The sequence below is a fragment of the Pipra filicauda genome, unplaced genomic scaffold (assembly GCF_003945595.2).
Source record: "Pipra filicauda isolate LSUMZ 115617 unplaced genomic scaffold, ASM394559v2 scaffold425_size644529_pilon, whole genome shotgun sequence".
NCBI lineage: Eukaryota > Metazoa > Chordata > Aves > Passeriformes > Pipridae > Pipra > Pipra filicauda.
In genome coordinates, this window is record NW_024104560.1 from 386892 (window position 1) to 403702 (window position 16811).

Below are 16811 nucleotides of genomic sequence, written 5' to 3' on the forward strand. Positions count from 1 at the left end.
TCTTCATTCAGCTCCTTCATTCAGCTCATGTACATATATGTGCTATTTATTGATACTTGGATATTAATGTTTTCTGTAATGTATTTCTTTCAGACATCATTGTTCTCATCGCTTCAATAGCAGTTGTTTCTGCAAAAACTCAGGGTAACATTTTTGCAACATCAGCACTGAGAAGTCTTCGTTTCCTACAGATCCTTCGTATGGTGCGTATGGACCGAAGAGGAGGCACTTGGAAATTATTAGGTTCAGTAGTTTATGCACATAGCAAGGTATGTAATCCTAGATATTAATTTTGTCTGGTTGACATCTTCACTTGATGTGATTCAACAAGAGGCCAAGGACATAAACTCAGTTTTGAGCAGAATACCCAAAATTTTCTGAAATAACACCCACTTTAATGTGAACTAGCACAAATACATCAGGCCATGTTTAATGCTGACAGTTTTTAGGATATCTTAAAAATGTTGTCCTTGATATGCAGTTGTAATTTGTTATTTGTTGGTGAAGTTGCTGAAGCTTCAAACCATAGGAGTAGATCTGGTCCACTTTCAAAGAAAATTTGCGGCCATAGGGAACCACTTGACTTTTAACTGAACAAATGCCAAAAAAAATGTAGAGGGAGATCTTTTAATTATGTCTTCCTTAAGATGCCATTCTGTTCAGTCTTTAAAGTGGATATTGATCTCTGTTTTCTTTTATCTAGGAATTAATCACAGCCTGGTACATAGGATTTTTAGTACTCATCTTTTCATCTTTCCTGGTTTATCTGGTGGAAAAAGATGCAAATACCCAATTCTCCACATATGCAGATGCTCTCTGGTGGGGCACAGTAAGTACAGAAAAAAAACAGTAACTCTTTAACCAGTATGCTAAAGTGCTTTGAATTTCACCTACGGAGGACTTTAACTTAGTGTACTCTTTGATGAATTGTTTTCACTGGCAAAAAAACTTGTCTGAGAAGCTCCCTCCTCCAGCTATTCATTTGTACATTGACAGATTTCAGCCCATCCTGCAGAATAGCTGTTTATGTGTTTCTGCTTCAAACCAGACCACTAAACCTTCAAGAGAATCATAGAATCAGCTGGCTTTGAAAGGACCTCCGAGATCATCAAGTCCAACCCTTGATCCAACACCACCATGGTTACTAGACCATGGCAATGAGTGCCACATCCAGTCTCATCTTAAAAACCTCCAGGGATGGAGAATCCACCACTTCCCTGGGAAGCCCATTCTAATGCCTGATTACCCTCTCTGTAAAGAATTTCTTCCTAATATCCAACCTAAACCTCCCCTGGCAGAGCTTAAGACCATGCCCTCTTGTCTTACTGATAGCTGCCTGGGAGAAGAGACCAACCCCCACCTGGCTACAACCTCCTTTCAGGGAGTTGTAGAGAGTGATGAGGTCTCCCCTGAGCCTCCTCTTCTCCAGGCTAAACAATCCCAGCTCCCTCAGCCTCTCCTCATAGGACTTGTGCTCGAGTCCCTTCACCAGCCTTGTTGCTCTTCTCTGGACCTGCTCCAGCACCTTGATATCCTTCCTGAACTGAGGGGCATTGTACTTTTTAACCCATGGCCTTTCAGTAATATAGTTTGTAACATGGCCCCACAAAGACCTGCTTTGATACAAATCAAGAGGGCTGTAAGCTGCAGTGCAGGAAGAGGAACAAGTGTCAGGAAAGAGGGAAAAAAATCTTACACCAGCTTTGTGGTGAAAGGGAGAGTATTATCAGTACCCTTAGAAAGATGTTGCTTCTCCTTCCTCTGTACTTCAAGTACAAAAAGCAAGAATATGCCCATCGTGGTTTAGCAATGTTATTTTTTAAAGGTATAAAGCCCCTGATTTACTTGACGTCATGTTTAACCATCAAATAATTTGTTTTTACTTTGTTGAAATCTCTGGTATCTAAGTACATGTCTGACTGCTTTTCTGAAAGATGGAGGATTATATGAATGCTTACATGGTTAATTAAACTAGGCTTTAAAGGAACAACAAAAGGCTAGGTCTGAAGTTTTGATTTTCTTATTTTTTAAATAACATAATGTGTAGGGTTTTTTGCTTAAAAATGCCCTATAGTGATCTAGAATCTTGTAATTGTGAGAGTTACTTAGGCAGCTTAAGAAATCTGCTCCCAGAAAACCTACAGCAGAGTTATTGTCAGCCAGTATAAAATGGCTTTTCTTTTCCTTCTGGTGCTGTAGAAAAAACAGTGTGCTCTGAGAGTGGCTGGGTAGTGAAATGATACCTGTTAATTAATGCTGAATCTAGCTAAATAACCAAATAACCTAGAACACTCAGTTTTCCTGGAATAAGTGCAAGACCTGAACCAGTCTCTGCCGCCCTTTCTCATCATAAGGATGCACAGATGGAGCTTTCTCCCCTTAGACCTTCTACTGACAAGATTTCATCTAGACTTAGTAGTATCTGCAGATTCAGAGCATGCACCCATGGACTGTGAAAAAGCCCTTTCCAAATTATTGGGAAATAATTTTAAGAAGTTTTTTCTACATTTTGAGCTAAGATCAAGGTCACTTACTATTAGTAAGGGTAGTTTGTGTTTTTTAAATTTGTTTATCTAAGGGCTAGTCATCTGTTGCATGTCTTCCCTAGAGACTGTATTTCTGTGTTATCGGCACAAAAATTGGGAGCTTGGAAAAGCCAAACCTAATAAGTCTAATACAAAAGTATTTTTTCCTGAAACTTGTTGCTTTAGAGCATCAAGGCAGATCTATGATAAAATACACATTTTATCCTGTAGTCCAAACACATGTAAAATTCATATTGGCTAAAGCCATGAGAGAAAGTTTTGCCTTCAGTTGCATCACTGTAATTTATCTTGTTTTACTTTTCTTCAAAAGCTGAGGTTTGCCTTAAAGCTTCCTCCCCTTCCGGTATTGACACGGTTGTGAAGCATCTGGCTTGGCATGCTGGTGTCCTCACTGAAGGGTACCCTGGCTCTGGCAGTCTGAAAATGCCATTTCCCCTTTAGGGGTGGCAGTGGGGATGTGGTCCTGCAAGAGACCCTCCTGTGGCAATGCACCATTTTGGGAATGGATGTTTTCAGACACTTGATTCTCCAGAAAACACCCTCTGCCTCTCTGCAAGGACATGTGTGACTTAGCTCTGCATAGGCAGAAAGTTTGGACTGAGGAGAGGATTGTACCCACCTGCTAGCAGGTGGGTGAAAACATATGCAAAGGAACGAGAAATTCCCAGCAAAGTCAGACTTCCACTCTGACATCTGACTTAGGCTCGTGTTAGATCTGGATCCTTCTCCCTAAGCAGCTCTAGCAGCAGGAACAAGATCTTTATTTTAGAATTTGCTTCTGCACTACCTGCCGACTGCTATTTTTTAAGGAAAAACCCTGCTAGGAAATAAACATTGTATAAAGTGGTGCTTAAAATATTTTGTACACTATGAAGTGAAAATATATGACTCATAGGTTATATAAGTAGTGCAACTGAGAAAATAGGAATCTTGTGTAGATTTCAGCAGGGAAAAACAACAAATTGTAATAAAAACCCTGCAAACAATATATATTGTACATTTCTATATCTTTTCTTCTTTCCCCAGTGTATGGCATGGATACATTTAAATTTTTAATGCACTTAAGCAAGTGCACGAAGTTACTGGAAATCAATGTTCCCCCTTACCTGTTATTTTTTGCCATTTTAATAATAGTATTTTTTGTATAATATGTAAAACAGTGTGTGGGAAATGCATAATGTGCTTCTTAGTCATGGTTGTTTTTACTGCCAGAGTAACCCACATGAAGATTTTTGAAAAGGTCAGATTCTGTGGCATTCTAGGGGAAATCAATGCTTAGTCTCATTGGTCTGTTTATTTGCAAAAGTTTTTCTAACTTAAGCCACAGATTATCTACCAAATCCTGGACTGAATTCTGTCATGGCAGAGGTACAAGAAAGTAAAGACAGCATTGAAGTCAGGCACAAATAGTTGCCTTAAATTTCAAGCTTTTAGAAGCACTATGCCCCTCCTTACAGGATCAGCCCTGGCATGCTGCAATTAACCCATTCATTAATTCAGATTATTTGAGGGCCATACCCTGCTATGGTCATTTCACTGACTCCATTTCTGAAGCCCATATTTTTACATTGAAATGAAAGGCAGCATATGGCATCCAAATTTACATATGAATACTCCACTGTATTTGCAATTGCATGCTGTACTGTGCAACCTGCAATTTAAACATCATGCTAGTATTACTAGTGTGAATATTCTTGTGGTTGGGGTCCCCACAGCGCTGCCTAACACAGCAGTACCCAACAGTGAATGTTATATGAAGAGCTCAAGTTCAAAATTTGTTTTGACAGACAAGGTATATTCATTTAACAGAAGAAAATAACCAAACTATATGGGAACAAAAGGTCAATTAAAAAACTTAAGTGTTTCAAAACAAACCGTGTATGGTTTTCAGAGAAACACTAGTGTTGAATAGAACTGTGTGTGCTTATAGTGACATTTAGTTTGTACACTAATTAGTTTTAGCTGCAAATGCAATGAAATTAAGATTCCTCTCTCTCTTACACATTTGACAGAATTTGTCTTAATATACCATTATTTTCTAGTAGTATCTAGTGGTTACAGTTGGATACAGAATGGCTCTGGCGCTCCACAGTGACCTGTTGGTGAACAAAGCATATTACAATGAATAATATTGTCACAATGACTAACTCATTTGAGTTAATATTGAAGACACTTTTCCCATTTAATGTAATGAGAGCATGAGCAAACTACATTTTTTTCAGTTAAGTGATGTCATATAAAGATTCAAAAGGTGAATACTTCTAGGAGAACATAAAATGACATCAGAAAGAAGTATTAGCATAGAGGATGGCCTCCTGGGTCCTATCTCATCTAATTGAAGTCATCTAAGTTATATAATGGCATTCATTATTATATTACCTCACTTATATTAGCATATTTATTAGCTCCAGCAATGAGATAACAGAAACTCTATCATCATTGTGAGTTTTAAGCCCGACTGGGAGACAGTGTCTGCCTTGGCTGGTCTGTCCAGACACCTCATTTATAGAAGGAACCAAAATGAAGTGGTTTGCATCTGATATAAAAGACAGAACCCAGCTAGCTCACTTAGCCATGCAGGAGTGTGATTCAGGTGCTTAAACATAAGCATACAGTCAAAGATCTGTTGGAGAGTCTGCTGCCTCTCCTGTGGGTGGTCCCTCTTCAGATGCCCTAGGATATCTCAGGTAGTACTAGACATTTGTTTTCAGGCAAGCCCAAATCCTACATTTTGGGATGAGTTACCTGCTGGAGGAATCTCTCTTTCCTTTGTGCATGTTGCAATGACCAGATCATGCTAAACACCTAAGCATTTTATTTTTCATGTTGAGCGAAATAATCTACAAATATGTTCTAAAAGGTTTGGTTTATTTTCCTAGTTTAGTCTGTGGTGATTAGACACAGAGCTGCTCAGCAGGTATCTCCAAAAAGACATGATTTACACATGTTGTTATTTCTTTTACTGTATCTTCTTTTTTCATTATTTTTTTGCTTCTCTTGATCAAGTCTCTCAAATAAACAACCCATCTCTAACTACCTTCACAAGTTTGCTATTACAGATTTTGTAGTTCTGTTCCCTAGTCACCCTGGGATGCATATGGTATCTCATGCAGTCCTACTGTGCTGTTACCCTTGAAGGATTGTAATCCCTGAAAAGTCCCCAAAAATTTCCTCCAGCCGCATTTGAACTGTGGTTACTTCTCTCTTACCCACTGTGGGATCCAGCCTTCCCTCACAGTGCTAGCTGTAACTTCTGTCTGCTTCTCACAGTATTATCAGTGATGTCTGGAAATTTCTCATGTCGTGGTTTCACATTAAGTAGTCTTCCACACCCTATACTGTTAATTTAATCTCGGGATTATTCCAGTCAGGGCCTGGCCAGTGGTTCAGTCATTCACTTCCAACACTTACAAAGATGCAGAGGATTATTCCTGAACTTAACCCTGAAGTTGTCCAGATAAACATTTTCTTATTTGTATGATGGGAGTTGTATAAAATGAAGATTGAACCCATTTGTTCAGTGTTGAATAAGACAGTACAGAACAGTGCTGACACCTATACACCCATGTAAAGACCTCCCTGAGATAAAGCAGCTCGAAGTGAGCAAGAAGCCACTGATATGCTTAATCACAGACTGATACCATTAAGTACTTAGTACCTAGAACATTTGGGGGAAAGGCTTTAATACAATCTTATTATTTTCTTTGGAGAAATTCCAGACACAGTCTGTGTAACTGCTCCTGGTTTTGGATCACTCTCAGACGTCAGGTCCCAAAGGTTCAAGTTTATCTTTTACTTCTTTGGAATACAGTTTGGTGGCAATATCATTAATGTGCAGATGACACTTGATTCTGTTTCCTTCTCTTTAGCTCAGGCAGGAGACATCTCTGTACTTTCCAGCGTCTGGCAGAGATAGGGAACTGGACAGAAGCCAAGAAAGTGGGCTCATTCCAGAGCTCCAAACTGCTTTGCAGTGGCTGGCCTGGAAACAAATTTTGAGGAAGTTTTATTCGGGGATTAATTTGTTCAAGTGCTTCACTGCTCTCAGGCTCTTAATAGCCTGAAACTGTTTTGCAGTTGTCCTCTGATGTGAAGAGCTGTGATTATCTTCAGCAAACAACAGAAAACGAAATCAAGCCCCTTTGCCAGGCCAAGAGCATGGCTTCATCAGCTCACATGTGCCAGAAATGAGGGACCTGCATTCTCATATCCCTTCCTCCTTATTGCTCCATCTCAGTCCCTCACTGCCTTGTGCAGTCTCTGGAGCTTGTTTGCACATCCATGAGCTGACACAACACACCAAAGCAGCAGAAACAAACCTCACAGAAATGTGGATCATTCTCTCCCCCTTCCTGGGTGGCACTGGCTCACCAAAGAGTCCAGTAAAAGCCAGGAACAGAGGAAGGGGCAGGGAAGTGAAGAAGAGCAAGGAAGGAGACTGAGACATGATACTTATGCAAAGTCGTGTGTCTGTGACCAGTCTATCATTACAAAACTTGAGACTCGATAACCACTTGAAATTACAGCTGCAGCAGCCTGAATTCATCTCTCTCACTCTTAGTGTCTGGCTTTCTCAGGGTAAATTACACCCGCAGCTTGTTCCCAACAATGGGAGCAATTAAAAGCACTGTTTACTATCTACAGAGTCCTAAATAGTTGAAATCTAATTACTTCCAAAAGACTTTCCTTCTTTTGTCCCGTGGTGACCTCGGCATTAAATAGAATTTTTTTGGCCATCTTGCCTAGGAATGAACTTTGAGGAAGCTGGAAGCAAAGTAATGTCTCTAGAAGGCAATTTCCTGAAGAATTCATTGCTGCCAGAATATTTGCTAAGCCTGAACTTGCCCACATTTGGTACACAATGTAAAATAATTCTCCATGCACATGTTCTCCCTAATAACAGGCCCTGGAGTCCTTGGCATTCAGCCTACTGTTGTCTATCTTTGTCTTTTAACATCTTGTGCCGTTGCCTGAGCACACGCTCTGCAGCCTCCCACTCAGCCTTTGGAAATCCTCTGCTCTGCCCACACCTCCTCCAGCTGCCCATGTCAGGCAGCCATGTGAACCCAAACTCCCCAAGGTGAAAGCACAGAGACTCAACTTTCTCCCACCAGTCGAGTCCCCAGGTTTGGGACTGATGTGCTTCCCAGGACAAGAGTAGCCTGGAGGACAATTCCTTGGGTCAGGGAAGATCCTCAGACACACACACACACGAAGCCCTAATCTTTTGCCTCCAAGATACTCTCAGTGAACAGCACCCACGCACCATTATGTCAGTGGCACCTGCCACATTGCTAGCGGCCTGTGGTCAACAAATCACATGCAGCAAGCCCTCTCACCTGCACTAAAATCTGCCATGGACTGCACAGCAGGGGTGCTGGCTTCCACAGAACAGCTTTTGAAGTATCTGTATGCTGAGTCTCTGGTTAGACTCATCATATGAAGGGATTAGAGGTGCCCTCCCTTTGACCTCTGCCCAGGTAGGTCTGATCTAATACGGTCCAACAGCCCGAGGTACCTCTGCATCTGTTGCTGAGTGTTAACCTTTGGAGCTTAATGTCAGGAGTGATACAGGTGTATCTAAGCCTGTCAGAAGGAAGGGGAAAGGATCAGGAACTTCTCAAATTTCCTTCCATGTTTTGATTAGTGTTTTTTGTTTCAAGAGATAATACGTTTCAAATTGTACTGATGGGCTTGTAGAAAATGAAGCTTCTTCTTGCAGTTCCTTTGACTTTATATCATCTGCAAGCATCCACTTCCTCCCTGCTATATATTTCCAGTATGATCTCTTTGTAATTTATATTTGTGTAGTTGTGCAAATGCATAGTTATATTTCCCTGCAGAAAATAGGTGAAACTCCTTTACACCCATGAAAAAGAACACTTTTTTTCTTCCCAGCTTACATAACCTCCCATCTTTTCCCTCAAATTTATAATCAAGGCTTTCTGAGTTTTTTTTCATTTTTACACTTATTAATTTTTTATTTAGGTGTTTTTCTCACATTTATTATTTATTTCAGTTTTATTCAATCATACACAGTTTTAAGTTTTCAAAATGTCCTAATGTTAATTTATTTATGTTTGAGTTTTATAGAAACAACTACATATTTAATATGTCTTGAATTATTTGGTGGAAATGCTGCTTCATGCAATGCAAATAAACTACAACTAATCTGTCAGTGACTTCTGGTAAACCACAATGTTCATTAACTTCTTTTTAGATCACATTGACAACCATTGGTTACGGAGACAAAACTCCTCTTACTTGGCTTGGAAGGCTGCTTTCTGCAGGATTTGCTCTACTTGGCATTTCTTTCTTTGCACTACCTGCTGTGAGTATGCCTATAAAATCTGTAAAAAGATAATAGAAACTTCCGTAGCTCCTGCCACTGCTATGATACAAAAAGCTGAAGGAAGCTGTCTACATGAAGAGCAACTGTTTAAGGCTTTTTGCTCTGTGACAGCACTAGTGAATTGCTATCTAAAATCCAAACAAAAGGTTTGGTGTTGTTGCTTTGGTTTTGGGTTTTTAGTTTCTCTGTCACAGATAAAACTAGGAAATATTCCTAAATTAGGTTTCATACTATTGTGTAAGGTTGAAAATACTTTCTTTTGTTATGAATTGTGCCTTATATATTAATAATTTTCTTTCAAATTTTTCAGAACAAGACAAAACAAAAAGTAGATTACATGTTTTTCTGAGTTAGATTATATTGGAAAAAAAAGTGAGATATTTCTAATAGCTCGTCTTGTGTTACCATGTTCAGGCTACCAACAGAGTAGAAGAAGGCTTTAAATCAATTAAAGGTTAATATCATTGAATGTAAAAAATGCAACTATCATTTTCTCTGAATGATTGTAAATAAACGTTACAGTTTGTTTATGTTGTTTTTATCAATGTTCAAGAGACTTTAATGGAAATGAGAATCATCTAATGACTAAAATATAGTGTAGCTTCAGAAATAACTTCTCATTTCTGTGAGTGAACTTCCTTTCTTTTTCAAATTGTTATTCAGTAAGTGTGAATTGAGAAGTGACACTTGTATTTTTTGTATTGTCTCCAGTGTAACACATTTTAATATTTTAATACTCAGATACATTATCTATAGATCACTATAAAACATGTCTGTTATAATACTTCATTTGTTTTCAACCACATAGACAAACCAAGATTAAAAGTCAACATTTGCCAACAGCATTAAATCAGCTGGTGCACTGCATTTATTTCTTAGTCTAGGTACAGCATTTCAGTATCTTTGGCATACTACAATGCATTATGATTATAATTATAATACATTACCTGTTTGTGAATATTTGACATTTATTGACACCTACTGTAATTAATTCCTTTTGTCACCTAGTCACCACTAACGAGAAAGTTAGTCTTAGCAGCACTACAATGAAAAGATGATTAACCCATATTAGAGATGCCAGAACTTCTGTTCTTCATGTCATACCTATGCACAGATAATAATATTCCTCATAAACACTTCTGTGATGAATCTGTCTGTAAAACAAGAGGTATATGTGAAATTTATGCACTTCTAATAGTATATTATTCTGACTAAGAATCAAGTGGAAATATTCTTCCTTATAATGCAGACATACCCCAGGAGAATTATTACACTCCTTGCAAGTCAAGGAGGAAAACATTCTCAGCCTTTGGATCTGTTCAGCAGGAGTCAAATTTATCTTACTCAAAGGTAAAAAGCTAAAATGGGAGAGGTCTCATAATCAACTTTTTTTCATAGCCTATAGAATAAACTATGGGCACTATTTAGATGGGAAAGAGTGAGAAGAAATGGTCTTACTCTGTTAAGAAAAGCATTTTTTAACTTTTCTAAAAGCAAAGGTTATAATGAGTACTGCAGATGTGAACTCTGGGGTCCACATCTATTTGGTGTATCTGCCAACTGATCATTTCATCATCCACTGAATATTCCTGCTTGATTTTATAAATATATATCTATATCTGTCTCCATGGCCTTTATCACTGCAGAAATGTAGTGCAGCACAAACCTAGGTAATGGCTGGGGTGGCTGGTCATTGGTAGTGCCACAGATGTTATGTAAGGAGTCTCCTGCTGCACCATGAAAGGGGCACTGGTACTGTGCCTTATACTGTCATATACTGTCATAAATGTGTTATCTGAAGCAATCATATGGTGAAACATCTTCATAAAATCTTTGTAATTAATTATGTGTATTTGCTGGAAAACTACCTACACACTGATAAATTACATACTGTATTGCAGGGCATCCTTGGCTCGGGATTCGCATTGAAAGTGCAGGAACAGCATCGTCAGAAACACTTTGAGAAAAGAAGGAATCCAGCTGCAAGTCTAATTCAGGTAAATATGAAATCACAAAAAAGATAATAGCATGTGATTTAAAATACAGATTGGAGTGAGTCTTACTATTAAATTTAGAAAGTTTTGTGGAAATGAAGTTTAACTGGTTAGTTTAATGAAATAACTGTATCTAGTGACTGCTATGTGTTCCATAATTCTGTATAGAATCATAGAATCATTTAAGTTGGAAAAGACCTGTAAGATCATCAAGTCCGACTGTATATGGCATTTTTAAGTGTAGTTTTCGAGTTCTTCTATCCATGTTGAAGAATCCAAGGCAAGGATGACAAATGCATGCCTGCAGTTAGAAAATTATTTGGGAAAAGAGAATTGATCCTTAGACAACCCAACTGACAGTGCGGCACTCTTGCCTATATTAAGCTACTTTTTATTTATTACAGGGTTTAGAGTGTTACAGTGAGTGATATACTTGGTGAAGACAAAAAGTGTCCTGCACAGAGAATTGCTTTCACTATTAGGCAATTCTAAACATAGAAATATGTAGGCACTAACAGTTCCAAAATATCTGAAATTCTGTGAAGTTGTTTCAGCTCCAGTATTGTCATGATGGTGCAGATCAACAAAAAGTGGCATGATATGTGTTAAGCAGCTGTTTTGCGTAGGTTTTTTCCCTAACTTACAGTGCTAGTCAAAAATGAGAAAATCTTCTAAAGAATAATCTTGCACCACACTTTGCTCTACTTGATGCACTGAGAAAAAAAGGGGGGAAATAATCTTCTACAGCCCTAGTTTATTTTTTTGGGATGCCAAATTTTCTATGTGTGCCATTTATGCTGGCTTTTAATTTTGAAACAGTAAGTCCAAAAAAAGAAGCTGAGCACGAATATGCTAAAGTTCCATGTTAAGTACAGGACAGATGCGAGACTGTCTTTGAAGCTTTCCTAAAGTTAATAAATGTTTTCCGTTATTACCGTTCAATTATTATTAAATAATAAATATTTAAGATTTAATATTTGTTAGAATAGTTAATAAAAATAAGTACACTCCTTTTGTGTCTATTGTACTTTAGAATGACTGTCTAACATATTTTCTAACACATATATTCTAATCTACTTGTTCCAAGTTTGGTTGCCAAAGGAAACATATAATAGATTAAAGTTTTGAATGTAGCTATTCTTATTATTTATATATTAGTAAGATTATACTAGTAAGACACCATGCTAAATAGATTACCAGTAGCTATCTGATTGATTTCAGAGAGTGACTCCCAACAGGTAAAATCACTGTGAAAGGAAAATATCTGTTGTGGGATTCCATGATGAAGGCTTTTCAGCACTTACATGTTCATTTACATGTTTAACACATTCGGTGATCCGAAAATTAATATCAGATTGTTGCTAGACATATTTGAGGATGGAACAAGGCTGGCAGAATAGGAAATATGAGGGCAGGCTCATGGGAAAAAAACGAGGATGATCTGGGTGACTTTTAGGGTGAAATAATTCCTGCCAAATGTCTTAATACAACAAATACAAAACTTGACCTAGAAACAGTGAATTCAGATTTTTACAAGACACCTCTATCCCAGTATTAGTGACACCAGAAAGGATTTGATGAAGCACAAGAAACACAGAGAAAGAGCAGAAAATGAAGGTCAAGAGCTTCATACAAGTTCCCAGTATGTTCCTCCACCTGGTTTTATTACAGTCCTTAGATACAGAACCATAAACATAACAAGAAGAAAGCTGTTATTACCACTGTAGTGTATGATGATGCTCATATTAATATATTATATATCAATTTAGCATCTGAAGTTTGTAAGTGAGACTGGAATACTGGAGAAAGCAAATAAAACATTGGAAGAAAATGAGTCAAGGACTGGAGAAAATTTCATGTTCATAAATGCAGGATGTGTCTGAACTGCATATCATTGTGCCCAGGATTTTTTAAATTGTCTGTTCTAGATATTGATAATGAACTCCTATGGAAATCAGTGTGGAAATCTTATCAGGATAATGTCTATTTTCTAATCAGTTACAGAATTAGTTTGTGCTAACTCTTCTGTTGCCACAGATAGACTGTTTGCCAGAACCTTTACCTGACCTAAAGATAGCTGTAGAAAATTGAAATGTTTCATATGGACATACTTTTCTCAATTCTTTAGCTTGTAAAAAATATTCAGTGTGAGAATTATTTTAACATAATTCCAGAAAGGAAGTCCTGGAACCTACAGGACTATTAAATGTAGCAGACAGAAACATAGCAAGTAACTCTGGATATAAGGCAAAATCAATTACTTTTGAATTAAAAATAATACAGACATTTTTGACAATGAGAATGATCAACAAACTAAGCAAGTTATAAAGTGAGTGACAGGTTCTCCATCTGTAGATGAAGACTAGGTGTGTTTCTGGGAGATATGTAGTAGGAAAACACAAGGTATTATATTCCATATAAGAATACGTAGATGACATATAATGGTTGACAATATATAGGAAGTGCAGATAGTCAGCTAGTACAAATTAATATAGTTATGCTGACATCAGGGAAAGTGTTCCAGCTTGTGGAACTGAGGCTCTGTCTTACTCTCTACACGCAGATATAAATCTAAGCAGTGGATAGATTTTCAATGCTATGCTTTGGTTACTCCCCTTTGAAATTATTAATTTTGTGGTTTTAAACATTTAGCAGTGTTCCAAACCACAGAAAATGCTTCTCTTTTCTTCTAAATACTTTTTACCCGGTTTTCATTATAATTTGCAGAATGTATTATGACAGTTTCTTTATCTCAGACTGCAAGTTTGTGTGGGTGTCCCCTACGGACTTGTCACAAATAAATCCATGCAATGCTTCTCTAAGTACCTTTATGGGCTGAATATCTTCTGGTGCTTTCATGGAACCAGTAACTCTTACCTCACCTGTAAAGTGTACTGTGATTCACAAAAGTTTTGGCATGTTTTTACTGGTACTTCCCGAATCAACCTAACAGAGCACATTCCAATCTAAGCAAAATCCCCTCACTCCACTACTGCCATGCAGTCAGTGCGGTGGCATTATCACTTCATTTTCTTGGTTCCTTTGTGCTTTTCTATTGTTTCCCCATACCAGGCTTCCTGGCGGTTTTATTCTACCGATGCCAGCCGAACAAACCTGACAGCCACCTGGCGATATTATGAAAGTATTCTTCCTCCCCTCAGGCATGTATCAGTGCTATGAATGATAAGAGAAAGACATGACTTGTATTGGTGACTAATCTGCTTTTCAATTTTTTGTTTCATCCCCTGCTCCCTCTTGCCTTGTTTTTTCTTTTTTTACCACATATCCTGCACGTAGTGTGTATGGCGTAGTTATGCTGCTGATGAGAAATCGGTTTCCATTGCTACCTGGAAGCCTCATTTGAAGGCCTTGCATACCTGCAGCCCTACAAAGTAGGTACAAATACGGCAGCTGGTGCTGTTCTTGATGTCTGTTCAAGCTTATAGAGAACTAGTGTTTGTCTGTTTCGTCTTGGTTTGTTTTCTTAAATCCTCTCAAGTCCTCTCATTAAAAATTTCAACTAACAAATGAAATCAATATTATCTAGGAGCCTAGGACAGTGGGACAAATACAAATCATTGCCATTCATCTAAGAAATGCACAAGCATTAGAAACATTTTCCCAAAAACCCACTTGTGCATCAAGGTTAATGGTTCACTCTGTTCCAGATTATCTTTAAGAAGGAAAATATTAACTTTGATGCAGAGCTTGATGCTTGATTCAATGGTATATTTACGCCTGTGCCTCTGTAAAAGGCTATCGCTACTGATCTAACTTTCCAAAGGAAGAGTACCTTGTGGTATTCTGGAGGTAAATGCACTGGGGAATTTGCTTCTTTTTGTCATAATGTCTGACATATTCAGTATTTCCTTAGGGAAAAATATATATTCATTAATACACACAACCAGTGGAAGATGACTAAAAAGACCTGATGCCACAGTTTGGCAGACAGGAAATATTTTATATCCTAGTTTGAGTGAGAATTCACAGAGCACTGGCTGCCCAAGACTTTTCAATAATTCAGTAAAAGATTTAGTAGAAGGCAGCAAGTTGACTGACTCAATATGGGGCACAGATCAGGAAGTAAAAGATACTTGATAAAGATCAAAAAGGAGAGCACTAAGAGCCTTATGGGAAAGCTCTGATAAGCATCCTAACTGTTGTTATTGCAGACAGTGCAAGAGAATTAGTGGTTTCTCTCAAAGCTGGGTGATGAACATCCACATGACAGTTAAAAGGTAATTGTGTGCCAAAAAGCTCAGCCAAAAGGAAGTTTGGCTGGGTATCTAAAGCTGATCTTTGAATTTCAAAGAGTTGACAAGAACAGAGCTGTAAGTAATCTATTACCATAACTGTAATTCCAAAATGCTCTAAAGTAAAAGGAGCTTTTAGATTAAAAGTTATGTGGAACATTGATTTTCTTACATATACAAACAGGTTGAAGGCAACATTGGTATAAATGGATAGATATAAAATTACATAAATAATGAAGCTGTATCCCATATAAAATATTCTAAAATATGACTGTCCCTCAAAACTGCATCTACTTGTTGGTTTAAATAAGGATATTGCCATGTTATCATAAAATTAAACCTTTTTATTTACCAAAAATAACTTTATCTAAAAAGAACCTACAGTTTTCTGTCATATATGTGTCAGCAATGCATTTTGCCTAAGTGCTTTGCCAACTCAGTCTGCAGTGGTATGTACGAAGCATGTTATGCATGTGTTAAAACAACTGAAAAGTTTCTTTTCCAGAAGCATTGTAGTTATGAGTCTTGCTTGAATGCTTTTGTGGTTGCAGTGTTATGTGTGTGTTGTACACCAATTAACATACCCATTTACATTTATCATATATCTAACATTATCTATAACTAAGTAATGTGATTACTATCTGCATAACAATTACGTTTTTCCCTCCCACTCCCTGACCTGAAGAAAAGAACAAGGGGAATCTTCTAGCAGGTTTGTAGTTCCTTTATTTCTTTTATCTGTGAAATTGCTGTTTCCTAATGGCTTTTAGATGTCTTGAGTTCTGTACAGTAGGTTCAGTGAACTGTAACTGTTGATAGATAACAATCACAAGCTGGAGTTTTTTTAACTCATATTAATAGACTAATGCTGCTGAAATTTGCTTTTTTGTCCCATTTTTTGTGTGGAAAAAGTAGGCATTTTTTTACATTTCTAATCCCATGTTTTAACTTTGAGGGGCTCAGGTCGAGCAGCCTCCCCAGACCCAGTGCCTGGGCAAGGGCACCGCCCCAGCTTCTGCCATAAAATCGTTGCTCGCTGTTTCCAGAAATCACAGTGGAAATTACAGGCATATAGTTTCATTTGGCTTTGTGAACAAGCCCACCAGCCCTCCATTGCAGGGGAAGGACCCTCCAACAGGGCTGTTTGGATGTCACTGTGGCAAGGGTCTGTGCTGCCCTGCGTGAGTATCCTCAGCACTTCCTCAGTACTGTGACTCCAGGTTTCCTAACTTTTCTGTCATCACCTCCTAAGGAGTGTTTTGGGACACAGCAGATGGGGGAAAAGCAGGACTGCAGTGGCTCACCTGCTCCCAGCTGCACGGTTTGCACTCGCAAGGCGCAGTTCAGGTAGAGGAGGCAGCCTGGTATCTCTCCTAAAGCAAGCACCACTGCTGATGGCTGGGAGGGCAGGTGGATTTGCACCCAGCCTAGATGCCAGCTTAAGACCAGCTGCCTACAGCAGGCAAAGGCAAGACTTGGCAGGGCTATCCTCACCAGGTAAATAAAGCTCTGGAAATGCACATCCTAAGGCAGCTGGAGAGAATGCTGGTCTTTGCTGTACTGGTAGCCCAAACCCTTGGGAACAGGAAAGGACTCAATAGTTAGAAGAGAAATTACTCTATCTCGGAAACTCGCTAGGGATGGGAATCAGCAGGTATTTGGCAGC

At 38.3% G+C, this 16811-nt stretch overlaps 1 protein-coding gene across 3 annotated transcripts in view; it reads left to right on the forward strand.

Moving 5' to 3' along the window:
* The window catches only part of KCNQ5 (potassium voltage-gated channel subfamily Q member 5), a 283926-nt gene that overhangs the window by 234481 nt on the left and 32634 nt on the right, over positions 1 to 16811 (forward strand). The window contains exons 4-9 of one of the 3 annotated variants that reach the window (XM_027745554.2): positions 94 to 269; positions 704 to 829; positions 8767 to 8877; positions 10800 to 10895; positions 14190 to 14284; positions 15831 to 15857. In XM_027745554.2, coding sequence (XP_027601355.1) covers positions 94 to 269; positions 704 to 829; positions 8767 to 8877; positions 10800 to 10895; positions 14190 to 14284; positions 15831 to 15857 — 631 coding nt within the window. Of the gene's footprint in view, positions 1 to 93; positions 270 to 703; positions 830 to 8766; positions 8878 to 10799; positions 10896 to 13964; positions 14054 to 14189; positions 14285 to 15830; positions 15858 to 16811 lie in introns of all 3 variants that reach the window. The other 2 variants (XM_027745557.2, XM_027745555.2) reach the window with 2 other exon arrangements.